Source organism: Rana temporaria, chromosome 6, assembly GCF_905171775.1.
Source record: "Rana temporaria chromosome 6, aRanTem1.1, whole genome shotgun sequence".
Classification (NCBI taxonomy): Eukaryota; Metazoa; Chordata; class Amphibia; order Anura; family Ranidae; genus Rana; species Rana temporaria.
The window spans coordinates 95,644,311-95,665,110 of NC_053494.1; the positions used below are offsets into that span (position 1 = coordinate 95,644,311).

The window sequence follows — 20,800 nt, forward strand, 5'->3', positions numbered from 1 at the left end:
CTCTCACCGCTCCAAAGATGCTGCTAGCAGGAGATTTTTTTCTCTCCTGCCAGCGCATCGCCTCAGTGTGAAAGCCTTCCGGCTTTCACATTGAGGTTGCTGGGCAGGAGTTTTTCAGGCGGTATAGCAGCGCTATTTTTAGCGCTGTACCGCCTGAAAAACTCCTCAGTGTGAAAGGGGTCTAATGGGCAGGGCGTTTTGGGAACGCTAAATACAGCGCCTGCTCTAAAACTTTTCAGGAAGTGCACCGCCCGAGTGTGAAAAGACACACTGGAATGAATGGGAGGTGGTTTTCAGGCGCTTATTAGAGTAAGGTGACCAGATTTATAATATGAAATCCAGGGACATATTTTTTTTTACTAGTAATGACGGCAATCAGTGACTCTTTGCCTGTCGCCGCCGCCGCCCGCCTCAGAGCCTCTCAAGTCTTATGCCGCGTACACACGATCATTTTTCGGCATGAAACGTGGGGAACGGAGGAAGATCACTCCGTCAGGGAAGGCAAGGAGATAAGCAGGCAGGCTGGGACTTGACCCAAGACAGAAGAACATACGATCGGAGCTGAATGGGCATGCACCCGAAACGGAAGAATTTTCCCTCCACTCCGACCAGCACATGATCATCAGAACGGGGCTCAGATAATGGAAAAAAAATAGACCCCCCCTAAGCTAGTAGGAGCGGCGGAGCGGGGTGTGTAATTCAGATTTTTTTTATTAATTTTGCACTGACTGTCTTTGAAATTGCCTTAGCCCCTGTTCAAATCCAATCTGGGGACAGACTTGGTCCGGGGCCAATGTCCTCAATCCAGGGACTGTCCCCTGAAACCGGGGATGTCTGGTCACCCTATATTAGAGGCTATTTCCAGCGCTAAAGTGCCTGAAAACTACTCCGGTGTTAAAGGGGTCTCAATAAAAAAAAACTGTCTCTTCTGATTAATTTTAGTATTTGCTTTATACTACGGTCACACAAAGTCTGCAGAATGATTGGCAGATGCAAACAAGGTTTAAATATATTTTATTATTATTAATTTGTGAAGGAGAAGCAAACATATGTATTAAACGTCATTAATAATCGGTTGTATGCATGCTGTCACAAAAAGCTCAAGAATTTTAGGCTCTTCACATTTTTCTCATCCAGACAGCCAGCAGCTGAACTTAGGCTGCTCTGTGTCTGTCATGTGACCAGCCAGTCAGTCAGTCTCGAGCTCGGGGCCGCGCTGAATGTAAAGCGCACATGCGCAGTGTGTGCCGAGAGGTACGGGAACGCGCACGCAGAAAGGGGGTCTTCCCTTGTACACAAGATTAGAACCAGCAGGAGGAAGTTGGACGGTTTATGTTGCTTTCGGTGTGACACAGTGTGGGTTGTATAGCACGTTCAGCCATATAAAATGATCATGCACTTTTCTACAATGGCCACATAATAGAAGGTACGAGGTTTGTGTACGTTTTATGTAAGGTCTCCTGCATTATACTGTATGGTAATTACCTCAGGGCTTAGACAGGTGTGGACTGCTGGCTCAGATTTCCAATGCCATACAGAAACTACAACAATAATAATAATAATAGCCTGCATTGCCCAGGGAAGGTGATGTGTGGGGGGAGGGGACATAGCTCATGTGGGAGGTTTGCTTTGCTCCCTTCTTTATACCCAGAAGTGTAAGCCTCTGGTCATTGTAGGTGTGTGTACAGTGTGCTGGAAAAGGCTGGCGTGTGCCATCAACAAAGTGCATAATGATCAATGGTGACAAATGCCCCCCCGCACGTAGACCTACAACGTCCTGCACAGATGTGAACAGGGCCTTGTGTTTGGTGCTAGAAAATTACTTAGAACCCCAAACATTATACTTTTTTTTCTTTCTAACACCCTAGAGAATAAAATTGTGGTCGTTGCAATACTTTATGTTACACCGTATTTGCGCAGTAGTCTTACAAGCCCACTTTTTTTTTGTAAAAAATAAATTTTTGGAATTAAAAAAATAAGACTAAAGAGTAAAGTTAGCCCAATTTTTATTTTTTATATTGTGAAAGATAATGTTACGCATATAATTGATACCCATTAGGGATGAGCTCCGGCGTGTTCGCACACTTCACGTGCAGAGCCCGCCAGGAAGTCTGCACGGCGCTGCGCTAACCACAGGCAGGGAGACATTTCCCGATCTCTGCAGCCGCGCATCGGGATAATGTCTCCCTGCCTGTGATTAGCTCAGCAGCGTGCAGACTTCCTGGCGGGCTCTGCACGTGGAGTGTGTGAACACGCCGGAGCTCATCCCTACCCAACATGTCACGCTTCAAAATTGCGCCCGCTTGTGGAATGGCGACAAACTTTTTCTCCATAGGCGACGTTTAAAAGATTCTACAGGTTGCATGTTTTCAGTTACAGAGGAGGTCTAGGGCTAGATTTAATGCTCTTGAGATCGCCACGATACCTCACATGTGTGGTTTGCGCGCGAGCGCAGAGGGACAGGGCCCTTTTTTTACAATTTTTTTATTTATTTTTTTTCTATAAATTTAAAAAAATAAATAAATACAAATAAAATGGGCCTTTGAAGAGCTATGGGCGGAAATTACGTTTTGACATAGTTTCCCCCCCCCCCTTCACTCGTCTCCATAACCCGCCACCAGAAGGACCTGATCGTCTTCGCTGCTGCCGACAGCATCGGTAAGTGGCAGAGGGCACTGGAGAGCGGCGGGAGGAGGGCCCTCTCCTGCCGGCGATAAAAGTGATCTCGAGGCGAATCCGCCGCAGAGACCACCATTATCGGAAACTGGACCACCTACTGAAGAAGAGAATACCTGGGTTATGGCAGATAACTGCTGCCATAACAAAGATATCCCTCTTCAAACAGCCGACGTATATCGGCGTGCGGCGGCCCGAAAGTGATTAACCACTTAAGGACCGAGCCTATTTTTCAAACTTGTTGTTTACAAGGTTTTTTTTTTTGCTAGAAAAAATGACTTGGAACCCCCAAACATTATTTTTTTTTTTTTCAGACATCCTAGAGAATAAAATGGCAGTTGTTGCAATACTTTGTCACACTGTATTTGCGCAGTGGTCTTACAAACACATTTTTTGGGGGGAAAAAATACTTTTTTAAATAAAAAAAAAATAAGAAAACTGTTAAAGTGGAGGTTCACCCGAAAAGTAAATTTTTAAGATTGGATTGATGCTCATTTTGTCAAGGGGAATCGGGTAGTTTTTTAAAAATCCGAGCAGTACTTACCGTTTTTAGAGAGCGATCTTCTCCGCCGCTTCCGGGTATGGGCTGTGGGACTGGGCGTTCCTACTTGATTGACAGGCTTCCGACGGTCGCATACATCGCGTCACGATTTTCCGAAAGTAGCCGAACATTGGTGCGCAGGGGCCGTATAGAGCCGCATCGACGTTTGGCTTCTTTCGGCTACTCGTGACGCGATGTATGCGACCATTGGAAGCTTGTCAATCAAATAGGAACGCCCAGTCCCGAAGACCATACCCAGAAGCGGCGGAGAAGATCGCTCTCTAAAACGGTAAGTACTGCTCGGATTTTAAGCCCCGGACCAATATGCTGCTAAATGCCCAAAGGCGTTTTTACAATTCGGCACTGCGTCGCTTTAACAGACAATTGCGCGCTCCAGCGACGAGGCTCCCAAACAAAATTGACGTCCTTTTTTCCCCCACAAATAGAGCTTTCTTTTGGTGGTATTTGATCACATCTGTGGTTTTTATTTTTTGCGCTATAAACGAAAATAGAGCGACAATTTTGAAAAAAATGCAATATCTTTTACTTGTTGCTATAATAAATATCCCCCAAAAACATATATAAAATTAATTTTTTTCCTCAGTTTAGGCCGATACGTATTCTTCTACCTATTTTTGGTATAAAAAAATCGCAATAAGCGTTTATCGATTGGTTTGCGCAAAATTTATAGCGTTTACAAAAAAATTTTTTTTTTAATTGCATTTTTATAAAAAAAAAAATTTTTTTACTACTAATGGCGGCGATCAGCGATTTTATTTTTTTTTTTTTTTTTTCGTGACTGCGACATTATGGCGGACACTTCGGACAATTTTGACACATTTTTGGGACCATTGTAATTTTCACAGCAAAAAATGCATTTAAATTGCATTCTTTATTGTGAAAATGACAGTTGCAGTTTGGGAGTTAACCACAGGGGGCGCTGAACGTGTTAGGCTTCACCTAGTGTGTGTTTACAACAGTAGGGGGGTGTGGCTGTAGGTCTGACATCATCGATTGTGTCTCCCCTATAAAGGGGATGACACGATCGATGAGCCGCCACAGTGAAGCACGGGGAAGCCGTGTTTACATACAGCTCTCCCCGTTCTTCAGCTCCGGGGGGCGATCGCGACGGAGCGGCTATAAACAAATAGCCGCGCCGTCGTCCCGGATCGCTCCCCGAGGAAATCCGCACGCAGCGGGGGGGTCCCCAATCGGACCCCCGACCCGCGGAAAGGCAAAGACGTATATATACGTCCTTCTGCCTGTCCGTGCCATTGTGCGGACGTAAATAGTCGTGCGGCGGGCGTTAAGGGGTTAAAAAAACTACCCGATTCCCCTTGACAAAATGAGCATCAATCTAATCTTAAATTTTTTTTTTCGGGTGAACTCCTGCTTTAAGTTAGCCCATTTTTTTACGCTGAGTAAATTGATACCCAACATGTCATGCTTCAAATTTGCGCCCATTAGTGGAATGGCGACAAACTTTGACCCCTAAAAATTTCCATAGGCGACGTACTATGGTATACTGACGTATAATTATAAGTGTCAAAGGCTTTTATTGACAATTACATTCTTTATGCAAAGAGTCAAAATTTGCAGTGTTGACCCTTCTTTTTCAAGACCTGCAATTCGCCCTGGCACGCTACTTCTGGGCCACAACCTGACTGACGGCAGCCCATTTTTGCATTATCAACTCTTGGCATTTGTCAGAATTTGGGGTGTGTGTGCCCCCCCCCCCCCACTGCCTCTTGAGGATTGACCACAAGTTCTCAATGGTCCGGGAGTTTCCTAGCCATGGACCCAAAATGTAGATGTTTTGTTTCCCATCCACTTAGTTATCACTTTTACCTTTATTATGGCAAAGTTCTCCATCATTCTGGAAAAGGCATTGCTCGTCACCAAACTGTTCTTGGATGGTTGGGAGGAGTTGTTCTCGGAGGATGTTTTTGTGCCATTCTTCATGGCTGTGTTCTTAGGCAAAATTGTGAGTGAGCCCACTCCCTTGGCTGAGAAGCAACCCCACACATGAATGGTCTCGGGATGCTTTACTGTTGGCATGACACAGGACTGATGGTAGCGCTCACCTTTTCTTCTCCTGACAAGGTTTTTTTCCCGGATGCTCCAATCGGAAAAGGGATCGTCAGACATAATGACTTTACCCCAGTCCTCAGCAGTCCAATCCCTGTATCTTTTGCAGAATACCAGTCTGTCCCTGATGTTTTTCCTGGAGAGAAGTGGCTTCTTTGCTGTGCTTCTTGACACCAGGCCATCCTCCAAAAGTCTTCGCCTCACTGTGCATGCAGATGCACTCCTGCCTGCTGCCATTCCCGATTAAGCTCTGCACTGGTGGTGCCCCAATCCCGCAGCTGAATCCAACTGTTGAAGACAGCCCTGGCACTTGCTGGACTTTCTTGGGCGTCCTGAAGCCTTCTTTAAATGTAGTGGAAATGTTTTTTATGGGATTAGGTTAATTTTCAGGGCAAAGAGGGACCTTGCAATTCATCTGATTACTCTTCATAACATTCTGGAGTATATGCAAATTTCCATCCAAAAAAATAGGGCAGCAGACTTTGTGAAAATGAATGTTGGTCATTCTCAAAACTTTTGGCCATGGCTGTACACTGGCCCATGCAAACCGGGGGGGCCCAGGTAGTTTAACCACTTCCTGCCCGCCGTCATATGACGTCCTTGAATTTGTGCGGGTATACCTGAATGATGCATCATTCAGTGGTCAGCTTTTTTAGTTGGCAATTCCCTACACCATATGAACAATCATAGCGGCTGTTTTACCGCTTGATCGTTCTTACAGGAGGCGGGAGGGGACGTGTCGCCCCCTCCTGCCGCCCTTCGGTGCTTCTACCGACTCACCTCTATGATCGGTGAGTTGGAGAATGGATCCGCCGGCCCTTGATATTTACCATAAAGATTTCCAGCCGACCAGATGGTTGCCGGAGTCTCTATGATTGTCGGAGGCCGGGCGCAATGTTATGATGTCATGCCTGGCTTCTGCATTCAAAGAATCGGCGCCGCCTTGGCTGGGAAGCCAGAATCGTTCTACATCTTAAGTGTCAAACTAAAAGTAAGTAAAATTAACAATACATTATTTATTTATTTTTTTAAAGCGCCCCCTGTCCCTGTGTGCTTGCACGCAGAAGCGAACGCATACGTAAGTCCTGCCAACATATGAAAACGGTGTTCAAACCATACATGTGAGATATCGCTGCGAATGTTGGAGCGAGAGAAATAATTTTGGCCCTAGAACTCCTCTGTAAGTCAAAACATGTAACCATTAAAATAATTTAAAATGTAATTTTCTAGCAAAAAGTGTGATTTTTTTTTTTTTACATGTAGGAGAGAAATGTCAGAATTGGCCTGGGTGGCAAGTGGTTAAAGGCTAACTCCACCTTTTGTAGGAAACAATAAATATATTCATATTTGCAGCAAACAACGTTTAGTATTTATTTTGCAAATGGGCCCTAAAGAGTATTGCTGCTGAGATCAATAGATGGTGGTGCAAAGACAGGCTACTTCAGACTCTTTCTTCAGATCCTTGCCCATACCAAGGTACAGAGCTTTAGTTACTGAGCTGGAGAAAGTGTCAAAGGACTAGGGGGTTGATTTACTAAAGGCAAATCCACTCTGCACTACAAGTGGCCTGCAAGTGCAGTCGCTGTAGATCGGAGGGGGGAAAATCTGCTGATTTTATCATCCAATCATTTGCAAGCTAAAATGCTGTTTTCCATTTTCCTTGCATGCCCCCCTCAGATCTACAGGGACTGCTCTTCCAAGTGAACTTGTAGTGCAAAGTGGGTTTGCCTTTTTGTAAATAACCCCCATGAGTGGTGGATTTACTAAAACTGAAGAGTGCAGCTCTGCTTAGAAACCAATTGGCTTCCAGGTTATTTTGTCAACTCCTTAATTAAACAAGCTGAAGTTTTAGCTCATTGGCTACCATGCTCAGCTGCACTAGTTTTTGCATGCTCCAGTTATAGTAAATCACCCCCCCCCCCCGAGTGTGGTGATCACTGCACTCGCGTTTCATTGTGAACTACAAGTCCCTCTGCAGGCCGGACTTGTAGTCTATTCATAGATCTCTGTTATTGAATGGTGCGGCGGTGAGGGCAGAGCCCTGCCAAAATGCAAAAGTTACAGCTGCTGTGAGGGAGAATAAACACTGCACATTGTTAGGAGTGGGTTGGCTTGCAGTCATGCTACATGTTACACCCTAAATATAGGTGTAACTTGGTTGAAAAGGGAGGTGTTTCAGCACACTGCGCCATTTGTAAACATATTGTTTAATGCAAATGGCATACCTGTAGGACTCTTCTGTGACCAGTGGAGCCTGGCCATAATACTCCTTGCGTTGAGGTTCACTTCCAGAACATGGCAGACATAAGGCTTACTCAGGAATGAATGTGCTTCAAGATGCAAAAGCTGCGCATGTGTAGTGTGCTCTCTCTCCCACTATCCCAGCAGCAGCTAAGCTCAGTGTTACTGGATATGGGAAGAGAGGTAAATAATTTTGGAGTTAAAATACTTAGTCGGTTCACACAGCAGCGGCACGACTTCGGGGGCGACTCTGCAAGTCGTCCTGAGGACGACTTCAGAGGCGATTTGCAAAACGACTTCTGTATAAAAGTCAATGCAGGTCGCCCCGAGCCGCCCCCGAAGTCGTACAGGAACCTTTTTCTAAGTCGGGGCGACTTGCGTCGCTCCTGTTAGAACGGTTCCATTGCATTGAATGGGACACGACACGTCAGGCGGCTGAGCCCCAGTGTGAGGGTGTGTTTTTGTTCTTTTTAAAATCACAAACATGTTCTACTTATCTGCTGTTTTACGCAGACCAGACCCAATCCTCTTATTTTTGGGTCCGCTGCTGGAAGTTCTGGCCCCCCTCCCCCCTCCAATAGCAAGCCTCTTGCCTATCTGCATGTCCCAATATTTATTTCTCATCAGAATTTCCTTTGCTATAGAAGGTCAGCATTATCAATTTGTGACCTCCCCATGAAGACTGGCCACTGCCCTGCAGGTATTTACAAAATTCTGTCTCCTTTTCTGGGGCTTCCAGGGGGTGTCCATTCTGGGATAATTGGACAACCTACTTCTCAGAGAGCAGTTGGTTTGTGTAGCTGTAACACAATGTGAAATTCACAGTTGGGTTCTCAAACTTCAGAAATCTGTGTTGCTTCCAACCTAGAGACTGGAATATTAAATCTGGAAAACCAGTTCAGGCAAAGGTTTTTCTTTTCCCAGAAAAATGTGTGTCCCTGAGAAAGCAGGTAGCTTTGCTCAGGGAACTTGGGAATCCCTCAATCTAGTTTTGCATGAAGGTATTGGGGAAGATGGTGGCTTCACTTGAGGCAGCACCTTTCACTCAATTTCACTTCAGACCCCTGTAGCTGAATATACATTGAGATGGGGGGCGCTTATTATTCTGACACAAATAAAGTAAATCTGATACTAGAAATAATCGCACTAAAAATTATATCAAAACACATAAGATATAAAATAAAAAATCCATCTGTGCAATATTCTGTGCAAAAACAAGTCCCAACAAAAGTGGTGATAAAATCAAAGTTCATATAAATCCAACACGGAAAGCTTGCGACTGTGATGATATCTTCCAATAGGATAATAAGTGACCGTCCACCAAGAATTTAGGAAAACAGCACCCAAAGTAAATTGATATGTATACTGCTTACCAGAAAAAATGTACTTCTTTAGTGAAAAACAAAGTCAAACTGTGCTTATGCAGGATTGTGCCTGCTCACATGGGATATGACTGGAGATATATGAGAACCTTCCTCCTCATGGATAAATGCAGGATATGTAAAGGGAACAATAGACATCCATAGCGTAAAATAGTTTTATTTAAAATGAAGTAAAACAATAAATTTAAAGCCAAGTGGCTCCTTACATTTTAAAAGTGCCTGTCCCGGTGTTCTGGCGAGCTGGTACCTACCATCGATATGGTTCCCTCCAGAGTGCCCATGCACAATCCGAGCCGACGGAAAACTCAGAGCGGGAACAGCTGTTCATCAGCTGTAGATGCGCTTGCTCCTGATGGCTGATTATACACTCTATACACACCGCTCTACACAGCAAGGGGCGGATGTGGTATTGACCAATGTTTTTTTGATTAGTTATCCACTCCGCTCTTTACAGCAAGGGGCGGATGTGATCCTGAGCAGTACTTTTTTGGGGGATGTTTTTTCTCAATAAAATAGACGTCTCACATCCGCCCCTTGCTGTATAGAGCGGCATGGATAACCAATCAAAAAAGCACTGCTCAATATCACATCCGCCCCTTGTAGAGCGGCGTGTATAAGCGGGCATCAGGCAGCGGGAGCAAGCTTGTCTAAGCTGACAATTGGCTGTTGAGGCTCGGAGATTTCCGTGGCCTCCTACTGTGCCTGCGCAGTTGAGGCAGGGACCATATCGATGGAGGAACCAGCTCGACAAGACACCGGCACTGGGGCTGCTGGCTTGTCAAGTCAAGTGGTGTGTGAGTGTCTGCCTCGTGGGGCGGACTGACTATTGAGGCACTCGGGCACTGCCCGAGTGCCCCATGCCACTAGGGGGCCCCATCAGGGTTGCCAGGCTCAATAAAACCAGGGACAGTATGTAAAAATCTGTTTTTTTTTTTTTTACATCTGTCCCTGATATGTCTGAAACCGACATGCTTTTGATGTGAAAATCCTGAGATTTTAGCTGCACTGCCTCCTGGCTTGGTGGCCATCTGTAAGCCCAGGGGCCCCATAATCTTCTATTGCCCGGGGGCCCCATGAGTTGTCAGCCCGCCCCTGCTCGTGTCCATCTATGGCCGATGCAATCACGCTAAGAGCCGCAGAGTTTTTTTTATGTTATGATGTTCCTTTTTACCTGTAAGTAGACTACAATAAATATTGTATGTTGTTACCTTTTACGGGCTTGACTAGTGTTGCTTTTTTTCCCTCATACTGGGTCATTTTCCCGCTGATGATCGCACAATATACTTGCCTGCTTTTGTGAGTCCTGGATGTGAGTTCTGGTGTTGATGACTCTGGATATTCCTATGACCAACTTATCAAGTTTAGAGTGTTGCATTTACCACTGACCCTCTGCATCATATGCTTACATTGCCTGTTACATTGCCTCATATCTTTCTGGTAAGCAGATTGATAGCACGTTGCTGTGGTGTGCTTTTCTCTTGCACATTAAAGTTTGGTGGAGGTTCTATATCAGCTTTATCCCACATTGACTTTTTTACATGGATTAACACATATCTACAATAAATTTTCACTGAAGCGCTGCATTTTGGATTATTAGACTTAAAACTGACCCTGAGTATGATTAGGGGCAAATCTCGGGTTCGACAATATTTTTCCACAGTCCAATTGCTTTACATTTGTTGGTACGAGCATTTGTTCAAGGGGTTACTTGTATGGTCCCTCCAATTAGGCCTCCGTTGCCTCCATGGAATCTAAATTTGGCTTTGTCAGTCTTGCAAATGCCTCCATTTGGGCAAATCCGGTATATTCCACTGGTGCTTTTGTCCAGAAAAAGTGTCCGTCTTGTTGCTATTGTTATACCTGAAGGGTTCCACATGTACTGGCACTTTAAGGCTGGCTCCACCCAGCAGTGATGACCAGGGTCAAGGGGCATAGTAGCCATCTTAGAGAGAGCACATGTAGGAAGCAGATAACATTTACTGCCCTTAGATGCATGTTGCAGTGCACAGATGACCTGAAATAAACATCCATTGTTCCAGACCAGAGTCTTGTGTCTCTCACAACACAGAGGATATAACAGCTATTACCTCGGCACGAAGGGTATTGGAATTGGCAGTTCTTTCCTGTAAAGGGCCATTTCTGATACTCCATAAGGACACGTGGTACTTTGTCCTGTTCCATTCTGTTTGCCGAATGTGGTATTGTCTATTCATCTCAATCAGGACATTGTCCTAACACCATTTGTCGCCAGGACTCACCAGGGGGCAAGGCTCTTAACACTTTAGATATGCTGCGGCCATAAGGGTGTATTTTTTTATTGTCTGCTGCAATGGGACAATCGGGTTCACTGTTCTTTCTTCCAGAAGCTTCTAGGAAGGATCAGCTGGCTACCAAGTTGACCATTTTGCATTGAATTTGGAAGCTGATTGCTGAGGCCTATGGCTTAAAGGGCTATCCATCATCAGGCCTCGGTGGAACAGGTATGCAAGACTGCTACCTGGTCATCTATTCACACCTTTTCAAGTTTTTTTTTTAAGGTGGATGCAATCTCTCCCCCTCTCCCTCTCCACTTTGGGACATCCCAGGTAGTCATGATTATTAGCCTACACTGTGTCCTGCCATGTACAAAATAGAAAACCTTGGATTTTTGTAATTACCTGCAAAATCAGTATCTTGGAGTACATCCCCTCTATTGGTGGTATTGCTTGCTACAAAACGAATGCTCTCCCTGGGGGTGCCTTTAGTTATACTTTAAGTATGATCACACCATCTTTATTCAGTTTGTTGCATTTTTAATATTGAAAATAATATAGTATTGAACGTTTTATTTCGTAATTTTTTGCAGTTTCCAAAGATGGGTGAAAACACCAGCCCTATAAGTGTTATTCTGGTTAGTTCGGGAAGTAGAGGGAATAAATTGCTATTTCGATATCCTTTCCAAAGAAGTACAGAAGGTCAGTCCTCGCAGACAAGTAAGTGTTATCTGATAAAATGCTTTGTTCAGTATTTTTCTCCTATTCCAGCATGCATTCGATTTGGGCCTCCAAAAAAAAATTGGGACAAAAATATAAAGCGTGTGTTTTGCTCTTCTTCTTTTGTTTTTTCAGTCATCTTCCAGGACAGCAACCTGAGAGATGATTGGTTCCTCTACAGGATACACGAGCCTGAACTGTGAACCCTCCCTCAACTCTTGGCTTAGATTGCATCTCCAACAGTCCGAGCAGCACATAGTTTATTTCATCCTAACCTGTTAGGTCAGCAGATCTCCCCCCCCCCCCCCCTCTGTTGCAGATCCACCATCCACCTGGTTGGTCTTGCCTTAGCCTCCTGCCTAGATCCAAGGTTTCCCCTTTTTCTTTTCCGAGCTTAACCCTAATGTAGTTGCAGGGAGTCTACTCCTGAAGACCGTTGTTGGGTTTTGAGAGGGGCCTATGGGGTGGCTGGACCATGTGGAACCCTGAAGCTTGCAGCCTAGTGGGCACATGCAACCCACGCTTCAGTTTCAGGTAGAGAGATGTCACATCTGGCAGCCCAGGATGCCATATGCTCCCAGTTGCGCTCTGTTTGCAGATACCTTTCATCTGGTAAAGTTAACCTTTTGAATTCCCATAGCCACGTGCTGCCTCACATTTGGGTTAATTAACACTCGGGCAGTTGCAACCCACAGGTGTTCTAGGCTTTTGTCTCATGTAAGGAGCATTGGATGTGGGTTCTAGATTCAACCAAGTTTGTTTTTTAGGTACAGGGACCCTCTAGCTATTACAGGGAATGCGCTGGAAACTTTGCCTTTCCTGTGCCTTTCCTATTTTAATACTTTTTAATCTAGGTACAGGGGGTCCCCAGGTTACGAACAAGATAGGGACTGTAGGTTTGTTCTTAAAGGGGAGTTCCAGACTTTTTTTAAGTTTATTAAAAGTCAGCAGCTAAAAAAAGTGTAGCTGCTGGCTTTTAATAGACACTTGCCTGCTCCACGGCTCCAGCGACGCGCCGGCCTGGGCTTCGCTCCTCGCCCCCCCTCGCCGGCCGGCGTCTTCATTCCTTGTGTGGGCACCCGGCAGTGACAGCTTTCGGCTTCACGGCCGGGCACCCACTGCGCATGCGCGAGCGGCACTGCGCATGCGGCGCCATCCGATTGGACAGGCGCTAGCCTACAGGGAGGGGCTGCAATAAGGCGATTAAGCTAATCGCCTTACCAGCCCCTCGGCGGAAGGAGGAAGTGGGACAGGAAGTCCCCTTCTCCTGAAGCCCCCACTCCCCCCCCCCCCCCAAAAAAATTACATGCCAAATGTGGCATGTAAGGGGGCGAGGAGTGGGTTAAGCGGAAGTTCCATTTTTAGGTGGAACTCCGCTTTAAGTCAAATTTGTTTGTAAGTTGGGACAGTACCGTTTTTTAAGTGCTCCACATAGGCAGATGACATGAGCTCATGCTGGGACACAGGGATAGAATATACTGTACATTCTATCCCTGTGTTCCAGCATGAGCTCATATCGTCTGCCAGGCCCGGACTGGGACAAAAAATAGGCCCGGGCATTTTAGACTGAGCAGCCAATTTTTCCAGGGACCGGGGGGGGGGGGGGGGGCGCCTTTGGCGCGGTAGACATTCGTGGGTGGCTGGTGTCGGCCCTGCCCTCCACACTGTAATGTACAGGAAACACTGTAAGATAACGGGAACTGCATTGTAAAGGGGCACTGCAATGATTACAGTGCCCCTTTACAGTGCACTCCCCTTTATATTACACTGTCCCAGTCCTATTGTGGCCATACAATGCTAGTACTGTCTGTCTCCTATTGTGCCCACACTGCCCAGTGACACTGACCTGCTCTCTTTTTGGTGTTGCGGTACAGCGTGTCTCTCTCTCTGGTGGTGCAGGAACAGTGTGGCTCTCTCTCTGGTGGTGTGGTACTGCACAGCATGGTTCTCTGGTGGTGTGGGCACAGCGTGGCTCTCCCTGGTGGTGCGGTACAGCGTGGCTCTCCCTGGTGGTGCGGTACAGCGTGGCTCTCCCTGGTGGTGCGGTACAGCGTGGCTCTCTTTGTTGGTGCTGGGGCTATTCGTTCCCCCAGCACAGTCCTCTCTTTCAATTTACATGTTTCCTATAATAGCTGCCATAAGCACTCCTTTAGCGTGTTTTTGGTTCTCCCCCCCCCCAGCAGAGTGCATGCTGGGGATTGTAGTTGGCTGCCTGCTGAAAACAATTGGGCCCACTCTCTGGGGCTACATTTCCCATAATGTTTCTTCCGATTGGCTGCTGTTGTGGGGACATCTCCTCACATGTGCTGCCGAGTCCTGACAAGAGAAGAGGAGGGGGGTGAGCGGGGGAAACGTCCTGCCAGCAGCTCTCCCCCTTGCCTCACCGTGCAGACCGTGACACCTTGGCTGTAGGAGGTGCAGTCCCTGGGAGCAGAGGAGCAGAACTGTTCGTATTGGCTCTGAGGCTGGGCTGTGTGTGAGTGAGACACACAGCCCAGCCGATGCAGCCGAAAGTTCCGCTGAAGGCACAGGCACGGCCGCATAGCGGTATCGGCGAGCGGCGGGCCTGCGGCCTGTGTTAACCATGTTCAGGCCGCGGTCGGCGCTTACCTACCGCTGTGCAGCCTGAACAGCAACAGGCTACGGCGTGGGTGGCCCTGGCCGGGTCGGCCCACCGGGCATATGCCCGGTCTGCCCTATGGCCAGTCCGGGCCTGTCGTCTGCCTATGTGGAGCTCTCCTTCAATTGTGTGTGTGTGTGTGTGTGTGTGTGTGTGTGTGTGGTACAAGTACAGCACTGTACAGAGCATATACTGTAGTAGTGGGAACAGTACAGTAATCTCACCAGCTTTCAGGGCGCTTCTGATGCAGTCCTGTACTGTATGTGGGGCGTGGAGAATGTTTGCTGTCCAGTGAGGGTGGCTGACTGGAAGTACCAGGCAGGGAAGGCCCAGAGCGCTGCAAGACAGGCAGAAGGATTAAAGATGCTGGACTCCAGGACACCTTAACCAGCCCACACAGGCAGTCGCCGCTGGGCAGCTCAACAGATCACAGCAGGGAGATGGATGGCAGGTGAGCGCAGCAGTGTCCGCACATCCGGGTCCAGGCCAGGCCTGCCGCGGGGCAGCAGTGCAGGAAAGAATGGGGATCTGCAGGCTTCACTAGGCCGTGGCCGCAATACAGGCACAGGATACAGCAGGGTATGGAGAGGAATGGCTAGGCATGCAATTAGGTTGTTTTTAAGTGTTTATGTGCAGGACCCCGTTCATAAGTAGGAGTCATTTGCAACTCGGATGTTCCTAACTCGGGGACCCCCTGTAATTGGCTTCTCGCGTAGTGTACCCATCTATACTGGTAATCAAATATTTTGGGGTGCAAGGCAAGAAAACCCCATTCCAAGTAGTTCTCCATGGGACCAATCCTTCCTTTCCCCAACCTAGACTAGATCAACACCAGGCTTTAAGTAACTTCAAGGGCCAAGGTCAGCCTTAGCGGTTCCTTTTTCTGTTTGGCTTTCGTTTCTGCTTCTCTATGGCTTGTTGCAAGCACATAGCTTTTAAGGACAGTGTTTTATCAGTTACCATTTTTCTTTTCCTAAGGCAGAGAGGCTTCCCTTCCCAAGGTGTATTTTGTTGCTCCGTAGGCTTAGTTCTCATATAATGAGGCAGAGAAATTCCACCCTAAGATTATTTCAGTGGGAGGCTTTCCTCCAGTCAGGTCTGGGCATTGTCTATCATTGCATCTGGGAAGTGTATTTCTTGTGCGAGGCAAGGTGATCTCATCCCAGGTAGTTCTTCGCCGGACATAGCCTGTGTTTGTCAGTCCAGCCTGGATCAACTTTTGAACTTTGGTTCCTCTTGGTGGGGCGGCGGACAGTTTCCGACATTTTTATTTAATCGGTCTCTTAATTGTCATTACTTGGGTAAGCTTGTGTACTGAGTGTTGCTCACGTAGTTCCACTGGTTTGTCCAGCTGTAAATTCATGAGATCTTTACCTAATTTTGTTGTATCTTAATTTTTCCTTTAATTCTGTCAGAGATTTTCTTTGTCTACGCACTCTTTTTAAATAGTGACAGCGGATGCAGGGAGAAGATTCCTGACCTGCTATCACAGGGGGTAGCAGATGCTCCCGGCAACAGCAATTCCGCTCTCCTCTCCTCACTGACAACTTCTATGTGAGGAGAGCTGATCGCCTAGCAACCAGCTCCTGCCGATCGAAGATGCACTGTGTCTGGGAGACACAAGCGCATCGAGATTGCACGGGCACGCGCGACCTCCCTCCTTTTGAGGGATGTTCCTGAACGTCCACTCAGGAGGAAGCGCCCACTGGGCTGTATATGTGCAGTGGGAGGTGGTTAAAATTACAACATTTTGAATTTTTTTTTTCTCAATTTGCCCAAAAACTTACTAAAATTATAAACTCCCCATGCCTCTTCCTAAATGCCTCCAGACTCCTTTATAAGAAGGGTCAACATTTGTACTGTCCTGGCATTTTAGGTCCTAAAAAAATAGGATAGGCAGTCTGTTCATCAGAATACAATCGGCCACAACATTATGACCACCCCCCCCCACTCGTCCAGGCATAGACTACTCTAGACCTCTGGAGGTATGCTGTTGTATCTAAACAGATGAATGTGTACAAGTGTAAATGCCGGTTCACACTACCGCGACTTGGGATCTGACTTGTGTCGCCCGACATGAGAAATTCAATTGAAGTGAATGAGAGCCGCCTTAATGTACACTACTGAATTTGCTCCGACTTCAGAAAAGGTTCCTGTACTACTTCAAAATGACTTTTAGGCAACTTGTACCCATTGATTTCAATGGAAGTTGCATCCAAAGTCAGATTTCCATCTTAAATGAAGCAACTTTACAGGAAAAGAAAATAGTTTACCCAGGCAAACCCCTCCCTCCCACAGAGCTGATTATTCTGTGATTGGCCACAGCCAAAGTCGCCTGTCCTGGAGGCAACTTTAAGTCGCGCTGAAGTCCCCTTGCAAAGTCGCACTGTAAGTCGGGTTGACCCTGTGTGAACCAATCACTACCTCTACGCTACCCAAGTGTAAATAAAACAAAACCATTGCTTTGATGATCAATGTGAGTGGCCCACTGGCTAGATAAATGGTGAAAGACAATAATATAATAATGTTCCCACAATATACAAACAGTATAACAAATTGGTGTTGTGCAGGCTCTTAAAGTGTATCACAAAATTCAGCGCTATATAAATCTGCCAGTAAAATAAATTATATATACACATTTTATAAACATTATACGGTGCTTCACACAGTGTAGTCCATTGCAGAAAAATATCAAATAAATGGAAATTGTAGTTCCTTCTCCAACAGTGATGTACCAAATATATTAAAACTTTTTCCAATAAAGTGCTGTTTTCATGTATGTATGTATGTATGTATGTATGTATATATGTATATATGTATATATATATATATATATATATATATATGTGTGTGTGTGTGTGTGTGTGTGTGTGTGTGTGTGTGTGTGTGTGTGTGTGTATATATCGTTGTGCTTTCACCTCCTTGTGTCCCCTCTGTGCTCCCAGAACTCTCACCTTACCTTACAAGACAATAATATAAGCCTGATGGCTGTAGTGTTGGAGTGATGTTACATGAATCTTGGCTTTTTCCAGAGCATCCAGGTGATCCCTTGATGATGGTCCCTTTTTAGACTCCCTGTCTCATGCTTAATCCTCATGTTTGGGTAAAATAAATTGATCTCCCCCCCCCCCCCCCCCCATGGTGTAGTATTTTAAAATCATAAGGCTTCATTTCCATGGACGTTTTTACAGCCAAATTTTTTAGCCTTTTTTACAGCTTAAAAACACCTGTTCATGTGTTTTTTTTTTTTTTTTTTTTTTTTTGAGCTGGAGCTTAAAAACGCAGCGGTAGAGTTTTTGAGTTTTTTTTTTTTTCATATTTACTCCTTTATTTTCTCTTTTTTTTTTTTTTTTTTTTTTTTTGTAAACAAGGTCACAAGCTTTTATCATCCAAACAAGTACAACCATACAATACAGTATCCTATACATAATGTCTCTTCAGAAAACAAATAGACATAAAGCCATAAACATAAACATAATTATAACCAATTCAATCTTTTGCTCTGTTCTTAAAGGCTTCCAATTTTGATCCACTTTGTCTGCTGCCCTAGTTCAAATGTATTGTCTTCAAACACTTCCTCCTACCTGTTCCCTTGTCCTCAGTGTACCCTACCTAACTAACCCCTTAAATTAGGACCCCCCAAACAATCAAAAAAAAAAAAAAAAAAAAAAAAAAAACTCCTCTCTCTCTCCCTCTCCATCCCCCCCACCTCACAGGCAAATAGACCCCTCCCCGATTCCAGTCACAGTTCCCTTCAACTCACTTCTGATCAGTTGGGCTCCCTCTCTTCCCATTGCTCTTCCGATAGTTTCCTCCCCTCTTCAGTATATATAAACTGGTTCCATCCCGCCCATGTTTCTACATACTGTTCCCTTCTATTCCTAGACGAAAGCATTAAGTCCTCCATAGCTCCAATTTCCCTGACCCTATTGAGCCATCTTGCTATGGAGGGGGATCTACTATCTCTCCACTGGAGAGTTATTCCCATTTTCGCTGTATTTATCAGGTGTCGAAGCACCGACTTTTTATACTCCCCTACTGGAATCTGAGCTATGGAGAAGAAAAAAAGCTGGGTCATCTGGAATCTGAAATTTCGTAAATGTTTGCCCTATTCTACGTACTTCCCTCCAGTAATCTTTCACCTTTACACAATCCCAAAATATATGCCGCAAAGTACCCTGCTCCAGACCACATCTCCAGCAGTTCTCTGAGTTTTCATTGGAGAGTTTATGCAATTTTGCTGGAGTGTAGTACCACTGCGACAATAATTTATAATTGAACTCCTGGATCCATGTTGATACTGATGAGTTTAGAGCAAGAAATACTATTTGTTTTCGTTGGGTCTGTGAAAAGGTTATCCCCAGATCTCTTTCCCATTTAATGATTCCTGGAAGTACAAAGTCCTCCCGGGGAGCATTCAGTATTTTATACATTTTTGAGCCCACTCGCTGTATTGGTTCTTCCTCGTCACAATATTTTTCAAATTTTGTCAACTGCCTCCGAAAGTTTGATGGAGGTCCCAGGGAGCTTAAAAAGTGTCTAGTTTGAAACGGTTGCCAAAAACTTAACTCATATTCTCCCCCTACCCTCATCAAGTCTGCAATTGATGGCCACATATCTGTTTTCAGGAAATGGGATACCTGGACTTTACCTCTCTCTTTCAATTTATTATATACCGCTCCGGCCGTCCCAGGGGTAAATCCTGGGTTCCCTAATATCGGGAATAGGGGTGAGTACTTAGATGAGAATTTAGAATTTTTACATACTTTGGCAGTGACAGACAGAGTCGCCCCGATTAAGGGATGTTTCTTCAACTTACTTGGTAGTGATCTATAGCACCAGGGCGCCCTACCTAATGGTATTGAGGAGGTCTGCTGTTCTACCTCGACCCACCTTTTATATTGTCTGTTTCTGCACCAGTCTATCAATCTCGTCAGGTGAGCTGCTTGATAGTATTTAACTATATACGGGACTGCCATCCCGCCCCACCTCTTCGGTAATTTCAGCACCTCTTTTTTTATCCTTGGCCTTTTCCCGTTCCAAACAAAATTCATCAAGGAAGTATCCAGTTGCCGGAGAAAGGCCAAGGGTATTTTAATCGGTAAGGTCTGAAACAAATACGTAATTTTTGGCAATATACTAATTTTCACTATATTGTTTCTACCAAACCATGAGTGTAATCCATGTTGCCATTTCTCCATAAGCTTTCTGACTGAGTTAAGAAGAGGTGGGAAGTTTATTTTGAACGTTTCTTTTATGTTTGCTGGAATTAGAGTACCCAGAAATTTTAACGCCGTCTTCCATTTAAATCTAAAATTTCGTTGTATTATAGTCTGCATCTGTGGTGGTACTGCCACAGTCAATGCTTTGGATTTTGCCTGATTTACTTTTAAGTTGGATAGTTCTCCAAATTTAGCAATTTCTTTAACCAGGTTGGGGAGAGAGACATGCGGATTTGATATAGCGAACAACAAATCGTCCGCAAATGCTATTACCTTATGACTACCCTCCCCTATCTGAATGGCCTGTATATCTGGGTTTTGGCGGATTTTGTTTAAAAGGGGTTCCAAGGACAACACAAAAAGTATTGGTGATAGGGGGCATCCCTGTCGTGTTCCATTCGTAGTTGTAAATATTTTAGAGTGTATCCCATTAACTCTCACCGAGGCACGTGGGTCAGTGTACACACTTCTAATCCATCCCAACATATTTTCCCCCAGGCCAAGGCGGCGCAACACAGAGAACAGGAACTTCCAACTAACTCTGTCAAAAGCCTTCTCGGCATCAGTATTTAGGAACACGGACGGATTTCCCCCTCAATTGCCCCTTGTACCAGATTGAGGGCCCTTATCGTACCGTCTCTTGCCTCTCGCGTAGGGACAAATCCCTACCTGATCCCTATCTATTAACTCCGGAAGCCACACTTGTAACCTACTAGCCAATATCTTCGTAAATAATTTCAAATCAGAGTTTAGCAGCGAAATTGGCCTATAACTGCTGCACTCTGCCGGGTCCTTCCCCTCTTTAGGAATCACTGTAATATGGGCCAGTAAAGCCTCCGGCGGAAATGCAGCAGAGCGGCCCATATCATTGAAAACTCTTGTCATTTGACTACTCAAAAATGGTAAGAACTCTTTATAATATCCAATCGTAAAGCCATCTGGCCCCGGGGCTTTCCCATCTTTCATAGTTTTTAACGTTGCCTCTAATTCCTCCACCGAGATAGGAGTGTCTAAACTGGCCTGGGCTATAGGAGGTAGCCTAACTAGGTCCACTGTTG

At 45.5% G+C, this 20,800-nt stretch overlaps 1 protein-coding gene across 6 annotated transcripts in view; it reads left to right on the top strand.

Moving 5' to 3' along the window:
* The first annotated feature begins 1,221 nt into the window (after positions 1-1,221).
* Positions 1,222-20,800, top strand: part of NPRL3 (NPR3 like, GATOR1 complex subunit) — a 235,483-nt gene continuing 215,904 nt past the window's right edge. For 2 of the 6 annotated variants that reach the window (XM_040357012.1, XM_040357015.1), the window contains exons 1-2: positions 1,223-1,426; positions 11,774-11,900. In XM_040357012.1, coding sequence (XP_040212946.1) covers positions 11,783-11,900 — 118 coding nt within the window. In that variant the 5' untranslated portion in view covers positions 1,223-1,426; positions 11,774-11,782. Of the gene's footprint in view, positions 1,427-11,291; positions 11,409-11,773; positions 11,901-20,800 lie in introns of all 6 variants that reach the window. The other 4 variants (XM_040357013.1, XM_040357018.1, XM_040357014.1 and 1 more) reach the window with 4 other exon arrangements.